Source organism: Eretmochelys imbricata, chromosome 10 (assembly GCF_965152235.1).
Source record: "Eretmochelys imbricata isolate rEreImb1 chromosome 10, rEreImb1.hap1, whole genome shotgun sequence".
NCBI classification, from domain to species: domain Eukaryota; kingdom Metazoa; phylum Chordata; order Testudines; family Cheloniidae; genus Eretmochelys; species Eretmochelys imbricata.
The window spans coordinates 13,510,496-13,534,902 of record NC_135581.1 but is presented as its reverse complement, the minus strand read 5'-3'; the positions used below and the strand labels follow the sequence as shown (position 1 = coordinate 13,534,902).

At 41.7% G+C, this 24,407-nt stretch overlaps 1 protein-coding gene across 1 annotated transcript; it reads left to right on the top strand.

Moving 5' to 3' along the window:
• GET4 (guided entry of tail-anchored proteins factor 4) lies at nt 1-22,053 on the top strand. The gene is made up of 9 exons (XM_077828531.1): nt 1-285; nt 11,284-11,362; nt 11,970-12,051; nt 13,068-13,217; nt 14,720-14,858; nt 16,990-17,130; nt 17,212-17,287; nt 17,679-17,751; nt 20,678-22,053. The coding sequence occupies exons 1-9, from the start codon at nt 122-124 to the stop codon at nt 20,764-20,766; spliced, it is 993 nt and encodes a 330-aa protein (XP_077684657.1). The 5' UTR covers nt 1-121; the 3' UTR covers nt 20,767-22,053.
• Nucleotides 22,054-24,407: the final 2,354 nt, after the last annotated feature.

The window sequence follows — 24,407 nt, the reverse complement described above, 5'->3', positions numbered from 1 at the left end:
TGCTTGGTGGGCGGGGCTGACGGAAGCCGGCCCGGGTAGAGAGCAGCTAGGGCCTGCGTGTAGCAAGGCAGCTGCGGGGCCGGGCCCGTGTCTCTCTCTCCGCCCGCCCCTCTCCGCATCAATGGCGGCGGCGATGATGGCGGCGGCGGAGCAGGAGGCCTCGAAGGGCGGCGGCGGCGGGCGGAACCGGGGTGGGGTGCAGCGGGTGGAGGGGAAGCTCCGCGCCAGCGTGGAGAAGGGCGAATACTACGAGGCGCACCAGATGTACCGGACCCTCTTCTTCAGGTACAGCCCGGCCCGGCCCGGCAACCCTCCCCCCGGCCCGTTCCAGAGCCTTCCGACCGCACACTACCCTGCTGCCCGCGCGCCCCGCCCAGGCTGTTGGACGCGCGGCCTGCCCGTCTCTCCTACTCGCCAGCTGATTGGGCGAGAGCGGGGAGGTGCTCACCGTGAGGGGTAGCGTGAAGTGCATAGGGGAGGCGGAATTGAGGGGAAGGGGGTTGTGGGAGGGGTGAGAAGAATTCCCTGGACCCGCCGCCCTAGTTCGTCCTTCCCCCTCGGGAGGTGGGGGGTGGGGGTAATGAAGGGGGGCTGGAGTCTGGCTGGCGCGGGGTGGGGAGGGGCTCTTGGCTGGCGGGGTAGGTTTCAGCATTGGCCTGGTAAACCCAGGGTGGGTGAGTTCAATCCTTGAAGGGGCCATTTAGGGATCTGGGGCAAAAATTGGGGATTGATCCTGGTTTGAGCAGGGGGTTGGACTAGATGACCTCCTGAGGCCCCTTCCAACCCTGATATTCTATGAAGTGGGGCTGGAGTCTGGCTTGCGGGGGAGAGGGACTCTTGGCTGGCGGGGGAGGGGGCAATGAAGGGGGGTGTTATAGTGCCCCGAGACTCCCCGGGCAGCAAGTCTGGAGACTGGCCCCCCATCTCTAACCTACTCTGGGTTGGGGCCACCCATTGATTGGTGGGGTCTTGTAGTTAATGATCATGGGCTACCCTCCACCCCGAAGTGATTGGCCTGGGAGGTAAGGCAGCTCCTGGCCTAGCTCTTCACCACCACTCAGCTGTGGCGTGATGGGCGCTTGACCTCTTGTGGAAGGTCCACACAGACCTGTAAATCATGGGCCCCTTGCCTCCCATATGTAAAAATAGTCCCATTATTTAACTTCTCTTCTTTTTGTACTCTACTGCTTTGCTAGGCTGTCATCACACTCATCTAGAAAGTCCCACATGATTTCAAAACAATTAGGCCCAAAAGCAGATGCAGCTTGGTTTTTCATTCTCTCTTCCTTTTTTGGCTGTTTGGCACTGCTCATAGACTTGCCTTGGAACAAGCAGGATTGGAGAAAAAGATTCCTTACTCATTTCTTCTTACCCCTGTTGTGCCAATTTGCTCCAGCATCTTGGCATCCTAAGGCCAGTCCTGTTGGTAGGGGTCTCTTCTCTAACCAACAGAAAGAGAGATAATGATCAAGGTAGTGTTGCACCTTTTTCTATTGAGATGCATAAATGGGTTAGTTACATTGTACCCCATCCACCTTCTTAGCTGCTGTCGTTCCTTTTTAGGGATGTTTAAACTTAAACAAAAGGATGAGGTCTCATTTTAGGATGGATCAAAGAATGTGAGTTCATGAGGGGCGGTTTCTTGTCAGTTATTTAAAGGTTAAATATATTAAAACAAGCTGCTGAAGGATTTAATTAACATTTGCTAAAGGACTTTGAGATCCCCAGATGGAAGATAGACTAGTAGTACAGTGTGTTAATATTATTAGTGTGATTGAATTAGTAGTTCTGCAGTAAACTTCATGATGGGTAAAAGTTAGCACCTGGTGGTAACTTAGGATATTCCTAGCACCTGTAAACTCTTCTTTTACTCTGAATTTTTTTCCTTTTAATTGTCATTCATATGTAAAAGTACACTGCAAATTTCTTCAAACCTGTCATAAAATTACAGTTTGAATTTAAAAAACAAAACAAACATTGATCAATATTTTAATTAAAATACACAATGGAATCCCCCATTTTAAGAGTAAAATGATTTAAAATGTGCCTTAAAATGAATCCACAGTGAGGGTCTCTCTCCAAATGGGTGGCTTGGCAGGTTGGCTTTTAATCGCAGATCAGATGTAATTCTGGTTTTTGGATGTCCTGATTCTAGTGTCATTGACAGATTATCAAACAGAACTTGATTTGAAGACTCTTCAGAAAAAACATTGATTTCTTACCATGTTTAGTCAATTTGGAAATTTTTTTAAAAAGGCAGGTATTACAGCACAACTCTACGTTTTGTGCCTTGTCGATTAATGAGTAATGTAACAGGTCTGCTTCATGGTACAGTATTTGTTCTGTGGTATTACTGCTTTGAGTACATGGCTGCTGTAATCTTGAATTGTCATCTACTGTGTAAGACTTTATTATTAAGCACTCTTTTGCATTTAATATTAGTCTGAGTGACTAAATAGTACTCAGATGTTTAAGGGTAACAATACATCTCCAAATACTTCTGTTGACATCATTTATGTCAGCAGAAGTCTATCTTTAATTTTGTTGCAGAAAAGTTTAGATTGTGACATTGTTTTTCTTTCTTACACAACTTGTAACAAGCACTCTTTTCTTTCATAGTAATTTAAAGTGCAGTAACTTGCATCCTGGCTCAAACCCATTGAATTAATTTAACATGGGTAGATCAGGCATAACACAAGAACAAGGAGGCATTCAGTGAAATAAAAAGTGGTAAATTCAAAAATAATAAAAAGGAAATACTTTTTCATAATGAGTCATAATTAAACTGGACCTTGCCACAGGAAGTCATTGAGGCCAAGAATTTATCAATATTCAGAAAGGGGTACCACTTAGGAATAACAAGAATATCTAGAGCTGTTATAGTTAGTGCTAATAAATTTTGGAAGAGATACTAAACTTTATGGTTTAAACCATTCCCTAATAGAGATTAGGATGAGACCTTATTAGGGTGGACAAATTATCCATTTCTCCCTGCTTCAGGGTTTTTACACCTTCCTCTGAAGCATCCAATACTTGCCACTGTTGAAGACAGGATAGATGGAGCTCGGGTCTAATCCAGTGTGGCAATTCTTATGTTCCTATGAATGTACATACTTGGGTCTCATTATTAATGTACAGGTTTCAGAGTAGCAGCTGTGTTAGTCTGTATTCGCAAAAAGAAAAGGCGTACTTGTGGCACCTTAGAGACTAACCAATTTATTTGAGCATAAGCTTTTGTGACCTAGAGCTCACTTCATCGGATGCATTATTAATGTAGGTACTGACTGGTTCAAACACATCTAGGTTTCTGACTCTTGAAATTTCAAATCAGACTTCCAGGTTTAACTTCAAGGTGATAGTCAAATTGGTTTACATTTTATTAGTTCTCATGGACACTTTGTTTAATCTGAGTAAACCATCAAGGTCTCATTTACAGAAATGTTTCCATCCATTTCTACATTTCCCTGCTCCCACTCCACTGTAATCTATAATAATGGGGAATCTTATAAAAGATAAAGAACAAGAAGCATTATGAATTTAATTCATTAATTGACATGGCAGATACAGTGCTTAGTTTCCTGTGTTGCTTTCTTAATAACTACAGTCGTGATCTGGAGAGTGACTATACAGTATCATGAAGTGAGAAATTCTATTTTTGAAAGATTTGAAGGCTTAATTTGTCTTTAGCTTTTGTAATGTGCTCATTTCACATCTGAATAAACCTGCACGTAGAATTCCACTATGTAACTGTGCAAATACGCACCACTTATATTTTGATAAGCGTAATGCAGTACATTAGTTATGTCAACACAACTATTTTTTAAACAATTTTCATTTTAAAATGGTATTATTTTGTTTGTCCTATCTTCAAAAGAAGGAATTTAACTGAGCTTTTGGCAGGCACAGAATCCCTAATACCTTCCATTTATAGTTATATGCTTTAATGATAATTAAAATAGACTTGTAAGATGCTGCTTTAAATAAATAAAATTGCTACAAGCTTAAGTGGTTATATTTTCCACACCTAATCATAGGTGTCTTCCTGATTTTTTTGGTATTTTACTCCCCAGGCAGTGACCTTGAAAGGCAATGCTTTGGGGGCAGTGGAATAGGAAGTAAGGAACTGAGAAAGAATCTTGTATTGTTGAACTGTCAGTATTAATGGGTCTCTAGAGTTCACTTAGCAGGAAGGTGGTGTTACAGTGCAGTTTGCTTGTAGGAGGAGGAACAGAGATACTCCTATTGGAAACAGGTATTTTTGTCCTGTCTGGTCAGAGGGAACATTTTACAGTAGGTTTAAGAAATAGCAATCTGGAGGGATAGCTCAGTGGTTTGAGCATTGGCCTGCTAAACCCAGGGTTGAGAGTTCAATCCTTGAGGGGCCATTTAGGGATCTGGGACAAAAATGGGAGATTGGTCCTGCTTTGAGCAGGGGGTTGGACTAGATGACCTCCTGAGGTCCCTTCCAACCCTAATATTCTATGATATTAAAAACAACAAACAGCCATTATTCAAAATATGAATAGCCAGGATTACAAAATCCTCACTTACATACCTATTCATCTATTCAGTAAAACAATCTCTGCTATACGGTAGAGTCCACAAAAAGTCTCTTTAGCAGCAGTCAGATGAAGGTAATCTCTTTTTTTTTTTTTTTTACTAAAAAACAACAAATAAACAAAAACACACAAACAAACCAAGGACCAAAATAATTTGGAAGGCATAGTATGATCAAATAAAAGTGAAATCACTGGAGCATACAATATATTAAAATTCTGGAAGTATTGACATTTAAGCAGGGTCAGCCTCAGAAATTTAGCTGAGAGCGCAAAAAAAATCTTAGCTCAAAAAGATACGATCTCTGGTCTCCTATTTATCTGTCTGGCTGAAAGATTAGTGGGAATCCAGGAAGGTCAACTTTGGCCTTGTCTACACTGGACAAGTTTCTGCACAGTAAAGCAGCTTTCTGTGATGTAACTCCTGATGTGTCCACACTGCCAAGCTACTTAGTGCGCAGGAACTGCGCAGTTGCAGTGCTGTTAAAAAGAAATAAAAACCATCCCAACAAGAGGCGTACAGCTTTCTGCGCCAAGGCTGCAGCGCCGCGGTCCCAGTGTAGACACTCTGGTCAATTACAGTGATTGGCCTCCGGGAGGTGTCCCACAATGCGTGTTTTTGCCACTTTGGTCATTGGTTTGAACTCCGTTGCCCTGCCCTCAGGTGACCAACCATGAGCCCCGCCCCTTAAATTCCTTGGAATTTTGAAAGTCCCCTTCCTGTTTGCTCAGTTATGCATGCAGTGGTCTCAGCACATCTTTCTGGGTGACCATGCCTGCTCCACGCACCAGGCACTTGGAGCAATGCCGAGCTGCTGGACCTCAGCAGCATTTGGGGAGAGGAGGCTGTCCACTCCCAGCTGTGCTCCAGCCATAGGAATTATGAAACCTATGGACAGATTTCACAATGCATGACAAAAAGGGACTATGACCGGGACACACTGCAGTGCAGGGTCAAAGTGAAAGAGCTGCGAAACGCCTACCACAAGGCGCGGGAGGCAAACTGCTGCTCCGGTGCTGTGACCACAAGCTCCCGGCTCTACAAAGAGCTGGATGCAATACTCGGTGGCAACCCCACCTCCCCTGCGAAGGCCACTGTGGATACTTCGGTGGCTCGCATGTCAGTCGAGAGTGGACCGAGCCAGGAGGAGGAAATCTTGGACAAGGATGTGGAGGGGGACCCAGAGGCAGAGGACAACTCAGAGGTCAGAGATGCATGCAGCTAGGAGCTCTTCTCTACCCTGGAGGAGGCTAGCCAGTCACAGCTGTCAGAGCTTGGCGAAGATCAAATAGGAGAGGAGGTCTCTGGTAAGTGGCTTTGATTTTGGGAACCGCTGAAGCGAGTTGGTGGGGTTAGGAGGGTTGCAGAAAGTGGGCTTGTGTCTGTAGGATGTGCATACCACCACATGCCTATTCTGAGCGGCGGAACATGGTGTTAATTAACTCCCTCACTTCGCAGGAATTTGCCTCAGAGATCTCCACAAAACTCTCATGGAGATACTGGGCAATCTGTGGCTACAGGTTCTTTGGCAGAGTTGCTTTGTTTCTTGCCCCATTAAGGGTAACTTTCCTGCACCCCTCTGCTGTCACTGCAGTAGCATTGCTGCACACAGGTGAGCCACATTAGGGTCAGGGTGGAAGCCGCAGTCATGGAGAAGACCCTCCCTTGATTCCCTGCTCACTGTCAGCAGCAAGATATCTTCCATAATAAACGCAGCCTGGGGAAAATGTGGGGACAGTAATGATCATAAGGCCTGCTCCTCCCCCCCTCCCCCCCCCCCCCCCCCCAGTGCTGCTTCTCCCCCAAAAGCCACATGTCCAATGTCCAGTCCTGGAACATTGATTTCCCCTGCCATTACTCACCATTTTTGGGGTCTTGTGGCTCATGTGTGCTTGCCTGGAGTCAGCCTGTTAGTGACAGGTATGTGAATAGTGGCTGTGTTTTAAATCACTGAATCGGTGGTCTGTATGTTGCAAACAATACTGCTTCTGTAAAATGTTGTATTTTGGCTTCAAAGATATGACCTTGGGAGCCCAGCCTCCCATCTGAAAGGCTGCACAGAATTAGGAAGAGGCCACAATAACTAAAGAGGACTTTCTGCGTGATGTCATGATGCACTCCACGGCTGAAAAACAAGAATTGAAGGAGTGGCAGGATAGCGAGAAGAGGGAATGAAAGGAGAATGTGGTGCGCCAGAACAAAGCCACAGAGCGGCTCTTAAACGTTATGGAACACCAAGCGGACACGCTCCAGGAGCTACTAGCACTACAAACCAAGCAGCTCTGCGCCCGCCCTCCCCTGCAGCCACTGTCACAAAACTTTCCCATGTGCCCCCCAGACACCACCAACACACTCTTATCAACCTCCTGGCTCCAGTCTGTACCCACTGTATTCCACTCCAGCCCCGTAATAGTCCAGCCCTGAGGACTTCCAGTACCTGCTGCACTCAACACCTGTCCCTCTGCAGTTTAGCCCTGCTGACGTACGATACCCGCTGCATTGTACTCCAAAGGAGAATGTTGCATATGATACCTGGACATACACAAATCTTTAACCGTCCTGGGACCCCCACCTCCTCTTGGGACCCTCCCTTCCCTCATCCCCCACAGTGTTGATGTTTTCCTTGTTTGTCTCTCTCCTCTGGTTGTTGTTTTTTAATAAAATAATTGTTTTGGATTGAAAGCCATCTTTATTCCCTTCATTGAAAGCAAAACAGAGCCCTGCAAAGCAACAGGCAATTTTCTTAAACCTTTATAGTGCATCGTCTGCACCAATCACATCCTAGCATTACAAGCACTCTGCTCCTGAGCATAGCAACAACGATTAGTGGATTTCAGCTTCAAATTGCTGCCTCAAGACATTGCTGATCCTTATGGCCCTGTGCTGCGCTCCTCTAACAGCCCTGGTCTCTGACTGTTCAAATTCAGCCTCCTGGTGCTGAGCCTCAGTGGTCCAGCTTTCATCCTTCCCTTCACCAATATTATGGAGCGTACAGCACACAGCTATAAGCATAGGAATATTGTCATTGTCCAGGTCCAGCCTCCCATCTAGGCAGTGCCAGCAGGCCTTTAAACGGCCAAAAGCGCAGTCAACAGTCATTCAGCACTTGCTCAGCCTGTTGTTGAACCGCTCCTTCCTGCTGTCAAGGTTCCCTGTGTATGGCTTCATAAGCCACAGCATTAAGGGGTAGGCAGGGTCTCCCAGGATCACAAGATGCATTTCAGCTTCCCCTTCTGTGATCTTCTGGTTTGGGAAGAAAGTCCCTGCTTGCAGCTTCCTGAACAGGCCAGTGTTCTGAAAGATGCATGCGTCATGCACCTTTCCGGACCAGCCTGCATTAATGTTCATGAAATGCCCACAGTGCTCCACAAGCACCTGGAGAACCATAGAGAAATACCCCTTGTGATTAATGTACATAGTGGCTAGGTGGTGTGTTGCCAGAATTGGAATATGCATGCCATCTGTCGCCCCTCCTCAGTCAGCGAAGCCCATTTGTGCAAAGCCATCCACAATGTCACGCACGTTACCCAGAGTCATGATCTTTAGGAGCAGGATGCGATTAATGGTCCTGAACACTGCTGTCAACACGCGTCCAACGGTGACTTTCCCACTCTGAACTGGTTAATGACTGATCGCTAGCAGTCTTGAGTAGCTAACTTCCCGAGTGCAATTGCCACGGGCTTCTCCAATGACAGGGCAGCTCTCGTGCTTGTGTCCTTACACCGCAGGGCTGGGGCGAGCTCATCACACAGTCCCATGAATGTGGCTTTCCTCATCCAAAGTTCTGCAGCCGCTGCTCGTCATCCCAGACGTGCATGACAGTGTGATCCCACCACTCAGTGCTTGTTTCCTGAGCCCAAAAGTGGCGTTCCACTGTGGTCAGCACCTCCGTGAATGCCACAAGCAGTCTCGTGTCGTAGCTACTATGCGTGGCGAGATCAATGTCACACTCCTCTTGCCTTTGTAGTTTAAGGAAGAACTCCACTGCCACTTGTGACGTGTTAGTGAGAGCGAGCAGCATACTGGTCAATAGTGTGGGATCCATTCCTGCAGCCGAAGAGGCAGAGCGTGCAGTATGCAAACCACTGAAAGCTGGCACCAAATGCAGACAGAAGCACAGGGATTGCTGGGATGCGAAGCAGTGCATCACAGGGCATTGGGACAGGACCCAGGATGCCCTGCAACCCCCTCTGCCTTCCCACAACTCTTAGCAGCCGAAGAGGAAGAGCTGCTGTGTGGGATAGCTGTCCAGAGTGCACTGCTCCGAATGCCGCTGCAAGTGCCACAGGTGTGAACATGCTATTGTGCAGGCGGCTGACAGTGTGAACACACAACAGCAGTTTGCCTTCAGCGCTCTCTGAGCAGCACTGTAACTGCCGGCGATATAACTCTGCCGCTGTAGACATACCCTTAGAAAAGGTAATCTTGTCTCAAATGTTCTTTTGAGCACCCAAGACTACTTAAACCAATGGCTAATATCCTTCAGGGGTGATTTCACAGTTGACAAGTATTCTAATCTAGAATGAGGCAAAACAGGTTTGTGAATTACAAGACCACAAAAATAATTCCTCATTTCTCTAAGATCCTTTTATCACGTGTAGGAGATAATTCTAAATTAAAAATGCAGTAAGACTATCCAAAACCTTTAGCTTTAGAGAGTGGTGGATGTTGTCCAGGAGATTGTAATGACAGCAGTATGGTAATAATCGCATCGTCTTATGATGGCAATTTTGGAATGAAGGGTGGTAGTTGTTTTTGTCTCACTTCGAGTTTTTAATATTCATTTTTAAATGAAGCTAGAAGCTGAATTGTTGAGCAGTTGGGTTTTGAAATATGAAGTTTCTAAGGCTACGTCTACACTTGCAGATGTAGAGCACTGGGAGTTAAACCAGCCCTTGGAGACAGCAGCAGGGAAGGTGCTGCTGTGTGTTCACACTGTGCTCCTTGTGACTGGAGCATGTCCACTTCAGCAGCTCTTGCTGTGCCGCAGAGAGCAGTGCATTGTGGTAGCTATCCCAGTGTGCAAGTGGCTGCAGTGTGGTTTGGAAAGGGTTTCAATGCCTCATGGGGCAGGCACAGCATCACATGATGCAGCATTCCCAATCCCATTGTTCCATGAGCATCCTACTAGATTGCTAGCTGCTTTTCAAATGAGGGGGTGGGGAGTGTGACAGGGAGTGTGTTGTGTGTACATGGGGGGAGAGACGGTGTGTTTTGGGGGGCAGTGTGTGTCAGTATGCTATTTTGTAAGTTCAGATAACAGTCGGGGAAGGGGGAAACCCGACATCAGCCCCTCTCTTTCAAGCACATGCCTCTGCAGCAGGAGCATTCCACCGTAATGGTTTGCTTTGTGTCCCAGAGCAGATAAGCGTGGGTGTTGTCAGAAACTGAGCTTTGAAAGGGGATGGCTGCAGGCATGCAGCCAAGTTCAAAACAATGACCAGAGTGGCCACTTGACTTCAAGGGATTATGGGACGTTTCTGGAGGCCAGTCACAGTGCAGTAATGCAACACATCGTCCACACTGATGCCACGGCGTTTCAGCCAAGGCGCAGAAAGCTCTATTCTTCTCATGGAGGTGGATTACCAGGAGCACTCCAGCTGCGGGGTCTAGGCGCTCTAAGTGCCTTGCCAGTGTGGACACCTCAGGAGTTAGGGTTCCCAGGTCTGATTTAATGCACTCCAACTTGCAAGTATAGACAAGATCTAAGACTGTATTTGCTGTCTTTGTAAATAGGTGAAAGTGACTGCTCAGATTCTTTGAAATATTGCGTGGTAACTCTTTCTGATTGCTGTCACCTTTGTAGATACTATCAAAGCTTCGCTAATTTGGCTCTACTAAGGATGATTGCACTTCCCTGTGTCCTCTTGTATAGTAGCCAAAAGTAGTAATGAGGGAGACTAGAAGAGAGTGAGGAGAGACTGGGAAAGAGTTGAGTGGAGATATCTCAGAAGCTGGGAATGAGTGACAGGGGATGGATCACTTGATGATTACCTGTTCTATTCATTCCCTCTGGGGCATCTGGCACTGGCCACTGTTCGAAGACCAGATACTGGGCTAGATGAACCTTTGGTCTGACCCAGTAGGGCCATTTGTAGGTCTGTGATATGCAAGCTTGTCTTGTAATGGCTCAACTGTATGTTACAGTGCTGGATAGCATTTATACTGAAAGCACTTTAAACTTCCATATATTAATTGATGTAATAGGACATGGTGGAGACATTCATTTATTATTCATGTAATAAGAATAAATGTCTTGTGCATCATACCAGACTTTTGGGTGCTGTCCCACTGTTCCAAGAGAGTAAGAATATTAAGTTTTATATTTAAAAATTTTGTTAGGGCAAAAGTGATAATGTGATGTTCCAAAGGTCCATTATAATTCCTTGTTTTCATATGCTTCTAACTGTTGATCAGTTCTCTCTTTGGGACTAACTTTTGGGCGAGGACCAGGAAAGGGAAATTATTATTTTTTTAATATTTATAATCAGGTCCATTCATATACTATATGCTTTGTATACAACCAGCTTTATTGTAGTTTTCACTTGTCTATACATTGATTTTTCCAATACAGATATGCATCTTTGAAAATAAATCTTTGTCACCTTGTGCTTCAAGTAATATTAAATTAGTTCCAAATTCAAGTGATTTTGAGTATATGCAAACCTGTCGCTTAATGATACTTTGTCTCAAGAATTTTTTGCTTTGCATTGTTTCTATTTGCAGGTATATGTCCCAAGGCAAACACGTAGAAGCAAGAGAACTGATGTATTCAGGGGCACTGTTGTTCTTCAGTCACAGCCAAGTAAGAAATCCTTTTTTTTTTCCAAATTGTTTGAGGGTTAAATGGTGACTCATTAGTGCTAAAAGTTTTGGGCTAATAAGCAGTCTGGGGCTTGTCTACACTTGGACAATCAGAAAAGACAAATCAACTAAGATCGTGAAGCAATACACAGGTTAAAGCACATTAAGCCCTTCTGTGGTGTTACTTAGTTCCTTAATCCTTCTTCAAGGATTTGGTTAATTCGTCTTAACTTTCCTGAATGTCCCCATGCAGACAAGTCTTTTATTGTGGGAAGTTGCTATGTATTCTTTTCCCAGTGCACGAGTCCTGTGTCTTTTCTGTGTAGAGATGAATTGCATTACTTGTAGAGACTTTGACATTCATATGTGTCCACACTGCATTTGCAACCTAAGCCAGTTGTGCTGCATTTTGATGCAGGTTTTTGGTTTACTTTATTAAATTACTACTACTTTTTGTGAGGGTGGAACAGGGTTAATTGTCCCTTTTCCATCTGAACATTTGTCTGCTTTTCATAAAATGCTTTGAACATTTTCTTGATCTTTTTCTAGCAACTAATGATAGCTTTAGCACTAACCATACATTTCTTGGTTTTGTGCACATTCTGTAGCAAAACAGTGCTGCTGATCTGTCCATGCTGGTTCTGGAGTCCTTAGAGAAATCGGATGCAAAAGTAACAGATGAACTACTAGGTGAGATTATCTCATTGTGTTTAGTTTGACAGAATTTCAAGTGTATTTGCACTTCAGAGAAATTTGTGTTATCAGAAATGTAACGTTGTCCTAAACCTTCAATTCCTTTCATTGTGCCATGAGTTGTGGGCTCCTGTTTTGCTAAGGGGTTAATTTAGTTCCAGAAGTGACACACACACAAAACTGCTGGAAAAATAATGGATTCTCAGTAATTGATGTGGCTCTCAGCATACGGACATACTTTGAGCAAACATCACTATGTTTTGTAGGTGGAGCATGATTTTTGGCATTGTCCTCTCCCCAGCACAGGAGCGACAAGTATTGTCTGCACAGTAATTGACCTCTCCGCCGCTTTGATGGACAGCGGCTTCCTATCCAGTCAGTGTGGTGATGTGTGCATTGCCCGTGGGTCGGCCATTTTGTCAGAGAAACTTTGCTTGTCGGACTGTCTGATTCGGTAAGCGTGCAGTTCATAAAGCCCTTCTTGTGAGCTGCCCAGCTGGAAATCATATGAAGAGTCCCTTCCACATCAACTCCTGTTCTAGGGGCCTGCGGACCAACTGGAGAATGGGATAGGGAATGCACTTGGTTTCCATAGATTCAGTCTGGCATTTCACTCCACAGTCCTCCGACAGCCCTGCTCCTAATTACAGGCTTCCATCCCTGATACTTCTTATGACTGGTGTGCACCTTCCTAACTGAAGCCTTGTCTCCTCACTGGAACTCCCTGACAGCAAAGGAACATCTATCCTAAGCCATGGGACATGGGAAGCTGTTCCTACCTAGTGCCAGTTACTAGGCAGGGTATGGTTTCTGGCACTGCAGCGGAGAGGTCAATTGGATGTTACTGATTTACAGAGCTAAGATTGACTGTTACACATGGAAGTACATTGTTCAGTCACTCATTTAAGAAGAACAAGTAATCTTTCAAGATGTTTTTACAAAGGTTTACTGATAACAGGAGAAACTTTGCTACGTTTCTGGTAATGTTAATTGCATATTTGTATTGCTTCTAGAAAACTTGGCTAAAGTGTTTAGTTTGATGGATCCAAATTCTCCTGAACGAGTAGCTTTTGTGTCCAGAGCACTGAAATGGTCCAGTGGTGGATCAGGGAAACTCGGTCATCCAAAACTACATCAGTTATTAGCCATCACGTTGTGGAAAGGTAGGAACAATTGATTTTGATCATTTTTGTAACACTAATATTTCTAAAATATTTTAAGATAATTATATAAATAACTCATTTTTTCACCCTTAAGAAAATTAAAACATCACTTTGTAAAGATTGGGTTTGTTCTTTTCTTATTGTATAAGTTAAAATTTTGCTTGACAAACCTATTGCAGAGCAGAGCACAGAGTGAGGCTTCCACCTGGTGCTCTAGTAAACCCAGGCTAGTCGCAATAGAGTTTAAGACACCACCATTTAGAAGTTATTTCAGTGTCTGCTATTTAAAAGGGAAAAAAAAAAACAATTTCAGAATTTATTGTGGTTTCATTATGCATGAAATCAAATGTAAAATATGATAAAACAGAGAGGTGCATAAAACTCTTATTTCAATCATAGATGATGAATGAATTAAGGTGTGTTATATATACCGTACATACGAACGTTAGTTTGAGAATAATTGAACAAAAAGTCACTTTCTCTGGTGTCCCATAGGTCTCTACCAACACCAGTATACTAAGTGAACTTTCTAACAAAACAAAATCAGACCTGCTTTTCTGCAGCTCTGAAGTCCGGTTGTTAGTCAAAAATAGTAAACTTTACCCCTTGGTCAAAAGTTCAGACTGCATTTGTTTGATGTGCCGTACTATTTCTCAGTGGCGTAATTGTGTGAGTTATTTGTTGGCATTTGATGGGTATTGCTGTTGTCAGCTGCCGAGTGAGAATATTTCTGAAGCATTAGTGTTGGTTTCTCAATGAGGCTTCAGCAGGAGTGTGGATATGATGGGCAAAGGAAACAGCATGTACTTAAATTTGAGTGTCCTCAGACTAGAGCAGATGACTTGCTATCCGTCCACAGATGAAAGTTTGTATGTTCTCTTAGGTCATATCTTTTGAGACTTTAATTTGAAAAAGGCTGGATTATTAAAACGGGACTTTTGGGTTCAAATTATAATTAATATCATGACTATGATGTATCATGGCCATTGGCTAGAATACAGGTTTTCCTGAAATGAAGTTCTGGTAAATCTTTTTATTTTCTATTAACTTTTGCTAAGGTTTAGAAGTAACTTAAGTTTGATAGTGGGAGTGGGTCAGACTAAAATTAGGCAAAACCTCTTCTCCACACAATTCAAGGTAAGGGCATTTGAGTTTAAGGTGAAACGTCTTGCCCCTCATCTCACTACTGGTAATAATACATTTAATATGCTGATGGTCGAGATTGTAATTTGGTGTATTTGAGGAGTAAGACCAATTTAGACAGGAGAAGCAATGTCTGAATACAAACGGTTTTTAAATATTACTGATTCAAAATATATTTAAAATGTATTTGCAAAGACAAATGGCCATTTCCTTGTATTTGTTTCCTATATACCCATGTTTACATAACAGCCCACATGACACATCTGTTTGGAAAAGGAACAAACCTACCAAATGTTTTTGAATTAAGCATAATAAACTGAGTTCTTAACAACTGTTTTCTTTTTGTCTTTCTTCCGTAGAGCAAAACTATTGTGAATCTCGGTATCACTTCTTGCACTCCATGGATGGCGAAGGATGTGCTAATATGCTAGTAGAATATTCATCATCCAGGGGATATCGCAGTGAGGTGGACATGTTTGTAGCTCAGGCAGTCTTACAGTAGGTGTTCAACATTTATTTGTAATAAAAGTGTTTGCTGTGCAAAGTGTTGGCTTAAACTGCTTGCATTCTGGAGTCTGGCCTCAAGTGAAGTAGGGTAACTGTGAGTTAAATCTATCTTTTTTCAAAAGAAATTGTAAACGTGAATAAAGTTTCTTAGTCTTTTGTATAGTTAATGAGATGGAAAAACTTTTGTATTTTGATTCAAAGATGATATGTGACCCATTCCCATAATGTATATATTTGTGTTTGTAATAACAAACAAAAAAAATCAACACCCCAACAAAAATTGACAGTGAAGATGTGAAATCACACTAACTATTGGGAGAACTAAACTAATCCATCTGAATCGAAGAATAGCAGCCTCATCATTAAAGTAAAAGGTCTCCTTTTAAGAGGATATATTAGTGCCCTTATGTTAAAAATGAATTTGTAATCATTTGTAAGATACCTTTCTTCTCTTCATAATACCCCCGATGTTGAAATATGTCCTTGTCATTATTATTCATGTGATGGTAGTGCCCAGAGGCCCAGATCATTGTATTGCAAACACAGGAGGCTGATGTGGTCCCTGCCTGGGAGCTAAGAATCTAAGCATTACTCCTTTTGTTCCGTCAAGCACGTACAATGACAGTGTAGGGTACTTCAATGAGTTGAGTTATTGCCAGTTTCCTAAGCTCATTAAAGTATTTGTTTTATAGGGGGAAGGAATACATATAATTATGCAGCTTTACAAACTGATATGTCAAATACTTTGATTTACTAGCCTGGACTGTGTCAATTTTAACTCTGTTTTAACTAACACGCTCTGAAGATGAGCAGTTCCCAGGCTGCCTGCCTAACTGCCAGCAAAAATGGCTTCTCTTTCATCTGTCACCTCTAATTTTTTTATTATAATAAGCCTCTAATATGGCAGGTTGGACAGGTTGCTTTTGTCATGCTGAAACATTTCTCAAACGTAGTCTTTCTGCTTTTACTGAAACATTCTCCAACCTGTAAACTGGAGCAGTTCCTTATGGGTTTCCAGTACAGGCAGGGCAATTACATATATTGAAAAGCATTTATAAAGGTATATTATGCCAAGCAGTATTTATGCAACTAAATCTTTTACTGACCTAGATGTATAGCTAGAATAAATCTTACAACATATGTGGAGTTATCACAAGCTATAATCCTATGCAAAATAGATGTTGTAACTTCTTGGTCAGTAGTGAACAATAATAATGAAATAATAATAATAAAACCTCACCATGTCTAATGGTTCAGGTACAGAGGCTAATACAGAACTGAAAATGAAAACGCTCATTACAGCCTTCTCAATACTTGCTAATATTTGCCACCTGAGCAGAAAGTTGCCAGTATGTGTGTGGGTCTTTTGAAGACTGACTAGAAATAACTTGGCATTACTCAAGAATCAGATGATCTTGGTCATCAATCAGTTCATTAACTCGCGACAAATTCTGTTTGCGAATCTGACTGTATTTACTTAAGATAGGACTTGCAGACATTTAGACTCAATATTGTCAGAATTTGTTTGAGGTACTAGTACTGAATCACTACCAAGAGTAGAAGAGAAGTTTTATTTGTCATTCAAGATTAACAGATATACACCAAAAGAGGGGGGTGATTATTTTGGATATCAGGAAGAAGGAGGTATGCGCTGAAATTAAAATGTATTTCCACAGGATAAACTTTTGGCCACAGTAAGGACCGCTCCAGTTAACTTGAATTATGCATAAAAAGTAGCATCCATTATAGTTTTTAATTGTGCTTCTGATAGAAGTTGAATAAAGTTGGACAGAATCATGTCTTCCTTTAGATTAACTTTCTCATTAACTATTACTATCTAAAATAATAGTATAACTCTTATTAATTTGCAAATGCTTCTGGTGTTCTTTAAAGTTGTTTAACAATTTTCTCCGTGGCTGATTTTAAGCAGTTGCTAGAGCTCTTCATTTTCAGTTAATAGAGCTTCTGTTATTAACTCCTCTATTGAGCCTGATGTAGCTTATTTAAGTTAGTTATTGTAGATCAGTCTGAACATTAGACTTTTTTTTTCTTAGTTTAAAAGAAATTCTTGGGAGCTCCCAAATACCATTTTTAACATCTATTTTACTGCTTCTTCTTTCAGATTTCTCTGCTTAAAAAATAAGACGAGTGCATCAGTGGTTTTTACAACATATACACAGAAACATCCTTCAATAGAAAAGGGGCCTCCATTTGTACAACCGTTGCTAAATTTCATCTGGTTTCTGTTACTGGCTGTTGACGGGTATGACTTATTACTTTGTTTTTAATTAACTTTTTTCATTTTGTGCTAAGATTACATTTTGTGCTTTTGTTTCCTTTCTAGAGGAAAACTAACAGTATTTACAGTATTGTGTGAACAGTATCAGCCTTCACTGAAAAGAGATCCTATGTATAATGAGGTGAGTTGTCAGTAGTTAGTTGTAACACAGTCCAGTAGAATTGATTAAATAATGCCTTTTCAACATAACATACACACGTGCTATATTGTGAAGCCTAATGAAATGCAACAGATGACTTTTTATCAGGGTTTTATCAAATGGGATTGATACTCTGCAAAGTGTTTGTCAGTGGAACAATATGAGGTTTAGAAAATTGCCTTTTGAGAATGCAGTTACGGTAATTTATTAATGTAAAGCACATTGTCTTGATTATTTTTTTCAAAAACATTTGTTTACTCTGCAGATTGGAAAGAGAAGTTGTGTTGCTAGAAAATTATAGGGTTTGACTTCTCTTATCTTAGATACTTTGACATGTATAAACAATTAACATCTGTTTTGTGTGTCATTTCAGTACCTAGATAGAATAGGACAGCTCTTCTTTGGAGTTCCGCCCAAGCAGACATCATCCTATGGAGGATTACTAGGTAATTTATAACAATGAAATGTCTGTGGATACAACGTCAAATCTTTTTGGAAATAGTACCAGTCTACGGACTATTACGCATTGTATTTGGCCTAATTTATTAAATTTTAATTTATGTACAGTGTCTTTGACACAAGTAAACATAGATAAAATTAGTCACCAATATAAAATGAATCAATTATACTTGTAATGGATATAAAGTTTGTAAAATCCTCACTTCGGGTTAAAAAAGGGAAGAAATGGTATAATATCCCTATAAATATTAAATTTGAGATTAAATAGTAAATTGAAAAGTAAACCCTCTTGCTAAAATTTATGCATTGGCTTAACTTGAAGCATGTGAGTATTCCCATTAATTTCAATGGGAATATTCATTTCTTAAAGTTGAGTACATCTGGAAGTATTTGCGGAACTGGGACCTTAGAGAGAAGTCTAATATTTTTCAAAGTAAGTAGCGTTTGTGTAGAAAATGTTTTGTTTATGCATGAGGAATCAATATTGATACAGTTTTTTTCTACAAAAGTTTTATTGGAAGAAGAAATCAAAACATCAGTTACTAAGTACTGTTCACTTTTTTGTTTGTGTTTTTTAAATCCGAACGGAACAAATTGAACCACAATATATTAAAAAAAATCATTGACTACAATATTTTCCCATAAAGAAATAAGCTCTTCCTCAGAAACTTCTTTGGCTTATAATAAATACCTGTTTAATTCCTTTATCTGGTACCCAAAGTTTAGTAGAAAATATCACTATTGTAGTTGATCCAGTATGTAAACAGGTTTCAAAGTAACAGCCGTGTTAGTCTGTAGTAGCAAAAAGAAAAGGAGTACTTTTGGCACCTTAGAGACTAACCAATTTATTTGAGCATAAGCTTTCGTGAGCTACATGAAAAGCTTATGCTCAAATAAATTGGTTAGTCTCCAAGGTGCCACAAGTACTCCTTTTCTTTTTATGTAAACAGGCTTTCAGAAGTTTGAATCTGTGAGAGTGAGACGGAGGACATGCGAATGCTATGTTATAAACTACAATTTTGTTTCCCAAGATTCATTCCTGTATTTAAGGCAGATGTTACAGTGTACATCTGTTCTGCCTTTCAGTGCTTCCAGCAACTTTTCCAGGGTTAACGGAGGCAACTTCAGTAAAAGCTGGAACCTAAAAAGCATGTCAATAATCAATCAATCTGATATTGTAAAAACTTTTAATTTCTCAGATGTGTCTTTTTAGGGCCTGGTCACTAAAGTGCTGATTGTCCTCAAATCCCACTGAAGTTAGAATTGTCCATATTTTACTCCTGACAGAATTCTGCACCCATGAGGGGGTGCAGAATTCATGTGGCCTGCATATTTCTGTGCACCCCTGCACAGAAAATAAATCTGTGGGGGAACACATCTCTTCCCAGGCGGTGCTTCTGTTCCAGCGTGCCTGGAGCAGCTTCAGAGATGCAAATCACTGTGGGGAGGAGGGGACTTGACATGCTTGCCGACAGGGGAGATGTTGATCACTGTCAGGGGACCAGGGGAGATGTTGATCGCTGTCAGGGGACGGGGCTGGCCACCAAGTGAGAGAGACTCTGTCCCTCTCTCTTGATACTACCGCTCGCTCGAGGGGGATGGAGGAGGGTAGGTCTTTTTGTTATGCAAGAGGAAGGCTCCGTCCCTGAGGCAGAAGTGTAGCAGCCTGCCTGCCTGCCTAGTAAAATGTAACTTCTTCAGAACTGAAAAAATAATTAAATATTAGTATCATGTTACTGAAAATGGTTTGTTTTTATGTTAAAGAAAATAGCTTTTGTAAAAAACCCCACATTTTGTTAATGTTTCTGTTGATGGTTAATTGATCTTCTCTGAGGCAGAAATGTAGCAACCTGTCTGCATAGTAACATTATTAATTATTCTACTGTTAATTATCTGTTCCCATTCTCAGTCAGTTCCTCCAGGAACATAAAAACCTGTAAAAATTATAAGGCCCCTACATTGCCAGAGTGATGTAAAGACAGTAAGGGAATCAGCTAGGAAGATCTATGCGTTTTCTCACTTTTTTCCTGTGCCAAAGTGTCACAGTGGGGTTAGATTTTTACGTACCCATTTAAAAAAAGAAAAAGAAGACTTTTGAGGGCAAATAAAACTTTTACCAAGCAGTCAATAAAATGTCAGGACAATCAGAACCAAGCCCCTTTCCAAAGTACCCAGCTAGGTCCTTTTTATTGATGATAAAATGTTTTTCACATAGTGTTTTTAGAAATTGGCCTTGTTTTTAAAGAATTATTAATTCTGAAGTAAAATTTTCCATATATCTGTAAGTATCTGAATAACTTAAAGCAGGGGTGGCCAGCCTGTGGCTCTTCAGAAGTTCATTTGCGGCTCCTTGTCCAGGCACTGACTCCGGGGCTGGAGCTACAGCCGCCAACTTTCCAGCGTGCCGGGGGTGCTCACTGCTCAACCCCTGGCTCTGCCACAGGCCCTGCCCCCACTCCACCCCTTTCCACCCCCTCTCCTAAGCCTGCCACGTCCTTGCTCCCACTCCCCCACACCCCCGCCTGAGCCTACTGCATACTACAAAACAGCTGATTGGGACATGCGGGGAGGGAGGGGGAGGCACTGATCAGCGGGGCTGCCAGTGGGCGGGAGGCGCTGGGAGCGGGGTCGGGGGCTGCTGACCTATTACTGTGGTTCTTTGGCAATGTACATTGGTAAATTCTGGCTCCTTCTCAGGCTCAGGTTGGCCACCCCTGACTTAAAGGGACATAAGAAACACTGATTGGGCCTGCAGTGAACCCTACTGTGAAACTGCTGTGGTTTGAGGAATACCTTTTAACTTCTCTATTTAGATTTTTAATTATCCACTCCATTACAGTAACAAACTTCAAAATAAATTTACTCCACCAGTTTTCCAAAATTAAAATTTAACTATCCTGTATTTAATTATAGGAAATCTTTTAAACAGTCTGATGGGAGCTGGGGAAGATGATGATGCAGAAGATGGTCAAGAAGATAGCAGTCCTATTGAACTTGATTGAATTTTTTTTCATTAGGAGCTGCATGAATTTGGCAATTTGATAACTCAAAAGACAATTTCAGAATTTGGATCCTGCAATTGTTTCTCAACAACTAAAAGGGCTCCTCTGTTCTGTTAAAGAAGGTTGCTGAAATGTTTTATGATGTTTGGTCTATATTATTTATGTAAAAAGAAATAGCCAATAGAACTGATTGGAATGATCATTATCAGACTTCCAGTATGCTGGCCGATGGCTTTGATTAAGATATATAGTCTTCTGCAGTTTCAAATGCAGTATTCCCTTTTTCACAATAACACAAAATAAAGCATAAACATTTGTTTGGTGCTTTACATTTTTAAACCAGTTTTGTTTTAGTGTATTATGAAAAATGCTTGACCTTTGCTGTCACAAAGGAATGTCTTGAAAGGCAGGATAAATAGTTGTATAGCTTATCTATAAACCCAGTGCCAAAAGTATTTCAAGACAACCCAGAGAGGGTCTAATTAAAGGTGCACATTCAGGAAACTTCAAAACCACACACGCATCCCTGAAATTCATTCCTGTCACAGCAATTAGTATAATTTGCACCATCCAGAACAATTCTGTGTATCTAAAATCAGTCTCCAAATTACACCATTCTTATACAGATGTTCCTTTAAAGTAGTTGCTCACCTCTCCTCTGATAAGAATGGATCATTTGAATGTAGATGATTGGCTGCTAATTAGACCAGACTTTCTTAGCCTTGTTGTTTTATACATAGATATTCAGCAGCTAAAAAACCTCCAACACACACTTTTTTTTCTTTTAGAATGGAGTCTTTTAGGTTTAGGTCTGTAATAGTGCGTAAAGGTGACAGTTTGAGGTTTTGTTTTAGTAACCAAACAAAACCACTACATTTGTTTGCTATAAGCAGCACATGGAAAAAATCTTTGCAACACAATTCTATTTACAGAAAAGGGATACTGCAAAACTATCAGTTCTTTAAGATACAATATTTATTTTTATTGGGTGGTTGATTCATTTAACACTTTATGTAAAAAAAAAAAATAACCACAAACTGCATTAGGCATAATAATTCTCGTCTCCTTTCAATGCAGTGCACCACGTGATAGCTGTATGATTAAAAGATGAAATCGGGGAAACACTTTATTTTTTCACATCTAAAATAAAAGGCTTAGATTAATACACAGTGATCATGCATGGGGGGAATAATACATTTTTATTTACTGTAAAAAAAAAAAAAAAAAGAATTTAAAGGAGGACTTTGTGTTAATTGTTGAGTATTAAATAAATACTTTATACTGGGATCTGCTGCACTGTTGCTTTTTTGCCAGTTTCACAATTGGAGGTCTCATATTTTTAAGGCATTTTCCCCTGACATAACCATTGATTATGCAGTTCTCATCTTAGGCTATGGATAACTTCTGCAGTTCTGACTTGCTTCATACTTCCAGAAGTTAATAGCTGTTCATTAAAACTAGTTCTGGGATATGGTTGCTACAAGTACAGACTGACAGAGTTCCTCAAACTGTGTCAGGCAATCAACAGGAAGTTTGTATATTCATGCTTTCCAGCAATCAAGCTCTGCTTCTTGAACCGTTTTCCGCCTCCTACCTTGATTAGAGTTGGTGCAATGGGAAGCAACCCTGTCTGTTAGGTGGTCTTAGACGGCAATTTCCCTTCTGTTTGCTGGAAATTTAAATGTATTTCTCTGAATAACATGGATCAGGAGATGATCCACAGTAAACCCTATATGATAACACAGGTCTCCCTTACAGAAGCATTCTGGGTGACCTGGGAAAAATGCTTCAAACCATATTCTCAGGTGCCAGTTTTTGCTGGCTCAGAGATGCAGCCCATGACCGTCCGAGATAATTGGCTCTGTGGACGGCTCTAGGGACACGTGTTGTGTAGCCTCCCTTTGCAGACTATCTCTGAAACCCACCCTATACCCCTCTTTTTCAGACAGTGCACCACGTCTTGGCGGTGGAGCTACTCAACATATCCTGAACAATCCAGAGTTCTGGATAATATAGCTTGGGTAACTTTACCAAAAATAGAGGGTGTGGATCTGTACTCTGACACACAAGCTTAGCAGTGACCCCAGTAGTATTAATGCAGAATAACTTCCCATTGTATGGAATGCGGGACAATCGGATGTCTTCTTAAGTCACTTTGGCACTTGTGAAAATCACACACAAATGATTGTGGGATTCTTAATGCTGGGATGTTACATGCAGATCAATTATATTTAAAGCAAGTGCCTAGTTTAAGTGAATTCATTGCCAAGTGCAGAGGGAATAACTGTTGGAGCTCTTTCAAATACGGTATAACCAGGATCCCCAGCTTCCTGAGAAACAAATTTGAAAGGCTCTGAGCCTGCAAAGAGATTCGTGGAGGTGGGCTTCTGCAGCGCCCAACTGAAGTTAATGGGCCTCTATGCATTATTTTTGTAGGATTGATTGGTGCTTTAATGAATAATTTTTATGGCCCCCGTGTACTATAAATGACTAAATTATATAGCAACACTCCTTGTGCAGCAGAGCTGCACTAATGTTAAGTGGTTATGAAATCATTTTGAATTGTGACAGGAATACCACTCCTTAGGAGGGGCATCTTTTTGGACTCTGTAGCCCTCTGAGAAGAGGGGGTTGGAGGAAGAGTGATTTGCAGGGAAAGGAGGCACATGGAGCAACATGAGGAGCAAAAAAAAAATCTAACACTTCTGAGAGAAATAAACTACCACTTGGTATTCCATTCAAGGTTCCATTTCTATGGGGTTTAGGTGCTCAGCTGGGCACCCACCATCTCCCATTGCTCTGCAGCCAAGACAGTGCTTTGGCCCTTTCTGGCCACTGCCTCTGAGATGATGTCATAGAGCAGGGTCTTTTCCCGTTTGCTCTTCTGAATTGCAAAGCTCATTTTTCTGCCTCCTGCTTTGCCCATTCCAGGCTACCAGTGCAGGACAGGTACAAGAAACCCAGAGATCTTTCTCTGGCTTTTGCTTTGCAGTGCTTTACCCCTGTCTAGATGTGTTCTCATTCCCTGTGGTGTTTCACTGGGTGGAATAGATGCATCCAGCTACTTGGGTCTGTTGGAATGAACAATTTAGGTAATGACAGAATTTGAAATAAACTAGTGTACATCAGCTACAATCACCATTTAGGAGCAGTGCACAATTGTACACGAGATGCTCTCAAAACTTTAGTTTTTGTCTAAATGGCAAGGGTATTATAAACCAGCAGCACCCACTCCATATAAAAATTAAATCTAGCTTTACAGTGTAAACCTACTTCCAAAGAACCCCACCCACCCATACCTAGCTTTTCCCCAAAAGAAAGTGCCTCCCCCCCCCCGTAATTCACATGGCTCATTTCTTCCCAAAGCAGACTTCTAAGGTTTTGTGGGTGTTTTTGGTTGTGGGGGGTGGAGTTATGATTTACTAATGTCTCTGTCGTTGATGTCTTGAAAATGTTCCTAATGATTTGTCTCGCCATGTCTCCGAATAGCTTGAGCTGTATTTTCTGGGCTTACTGTGGAGAAATATACATAGTATTGGGGGATGGAATATGGGAGTTGTTCGGTGTGAGTGTGGGGAGGGCGGGTTTGCAATGGGAAGTTACAGAGCACAGGGTGCATCTACACTTCAAGCTGAAAATGT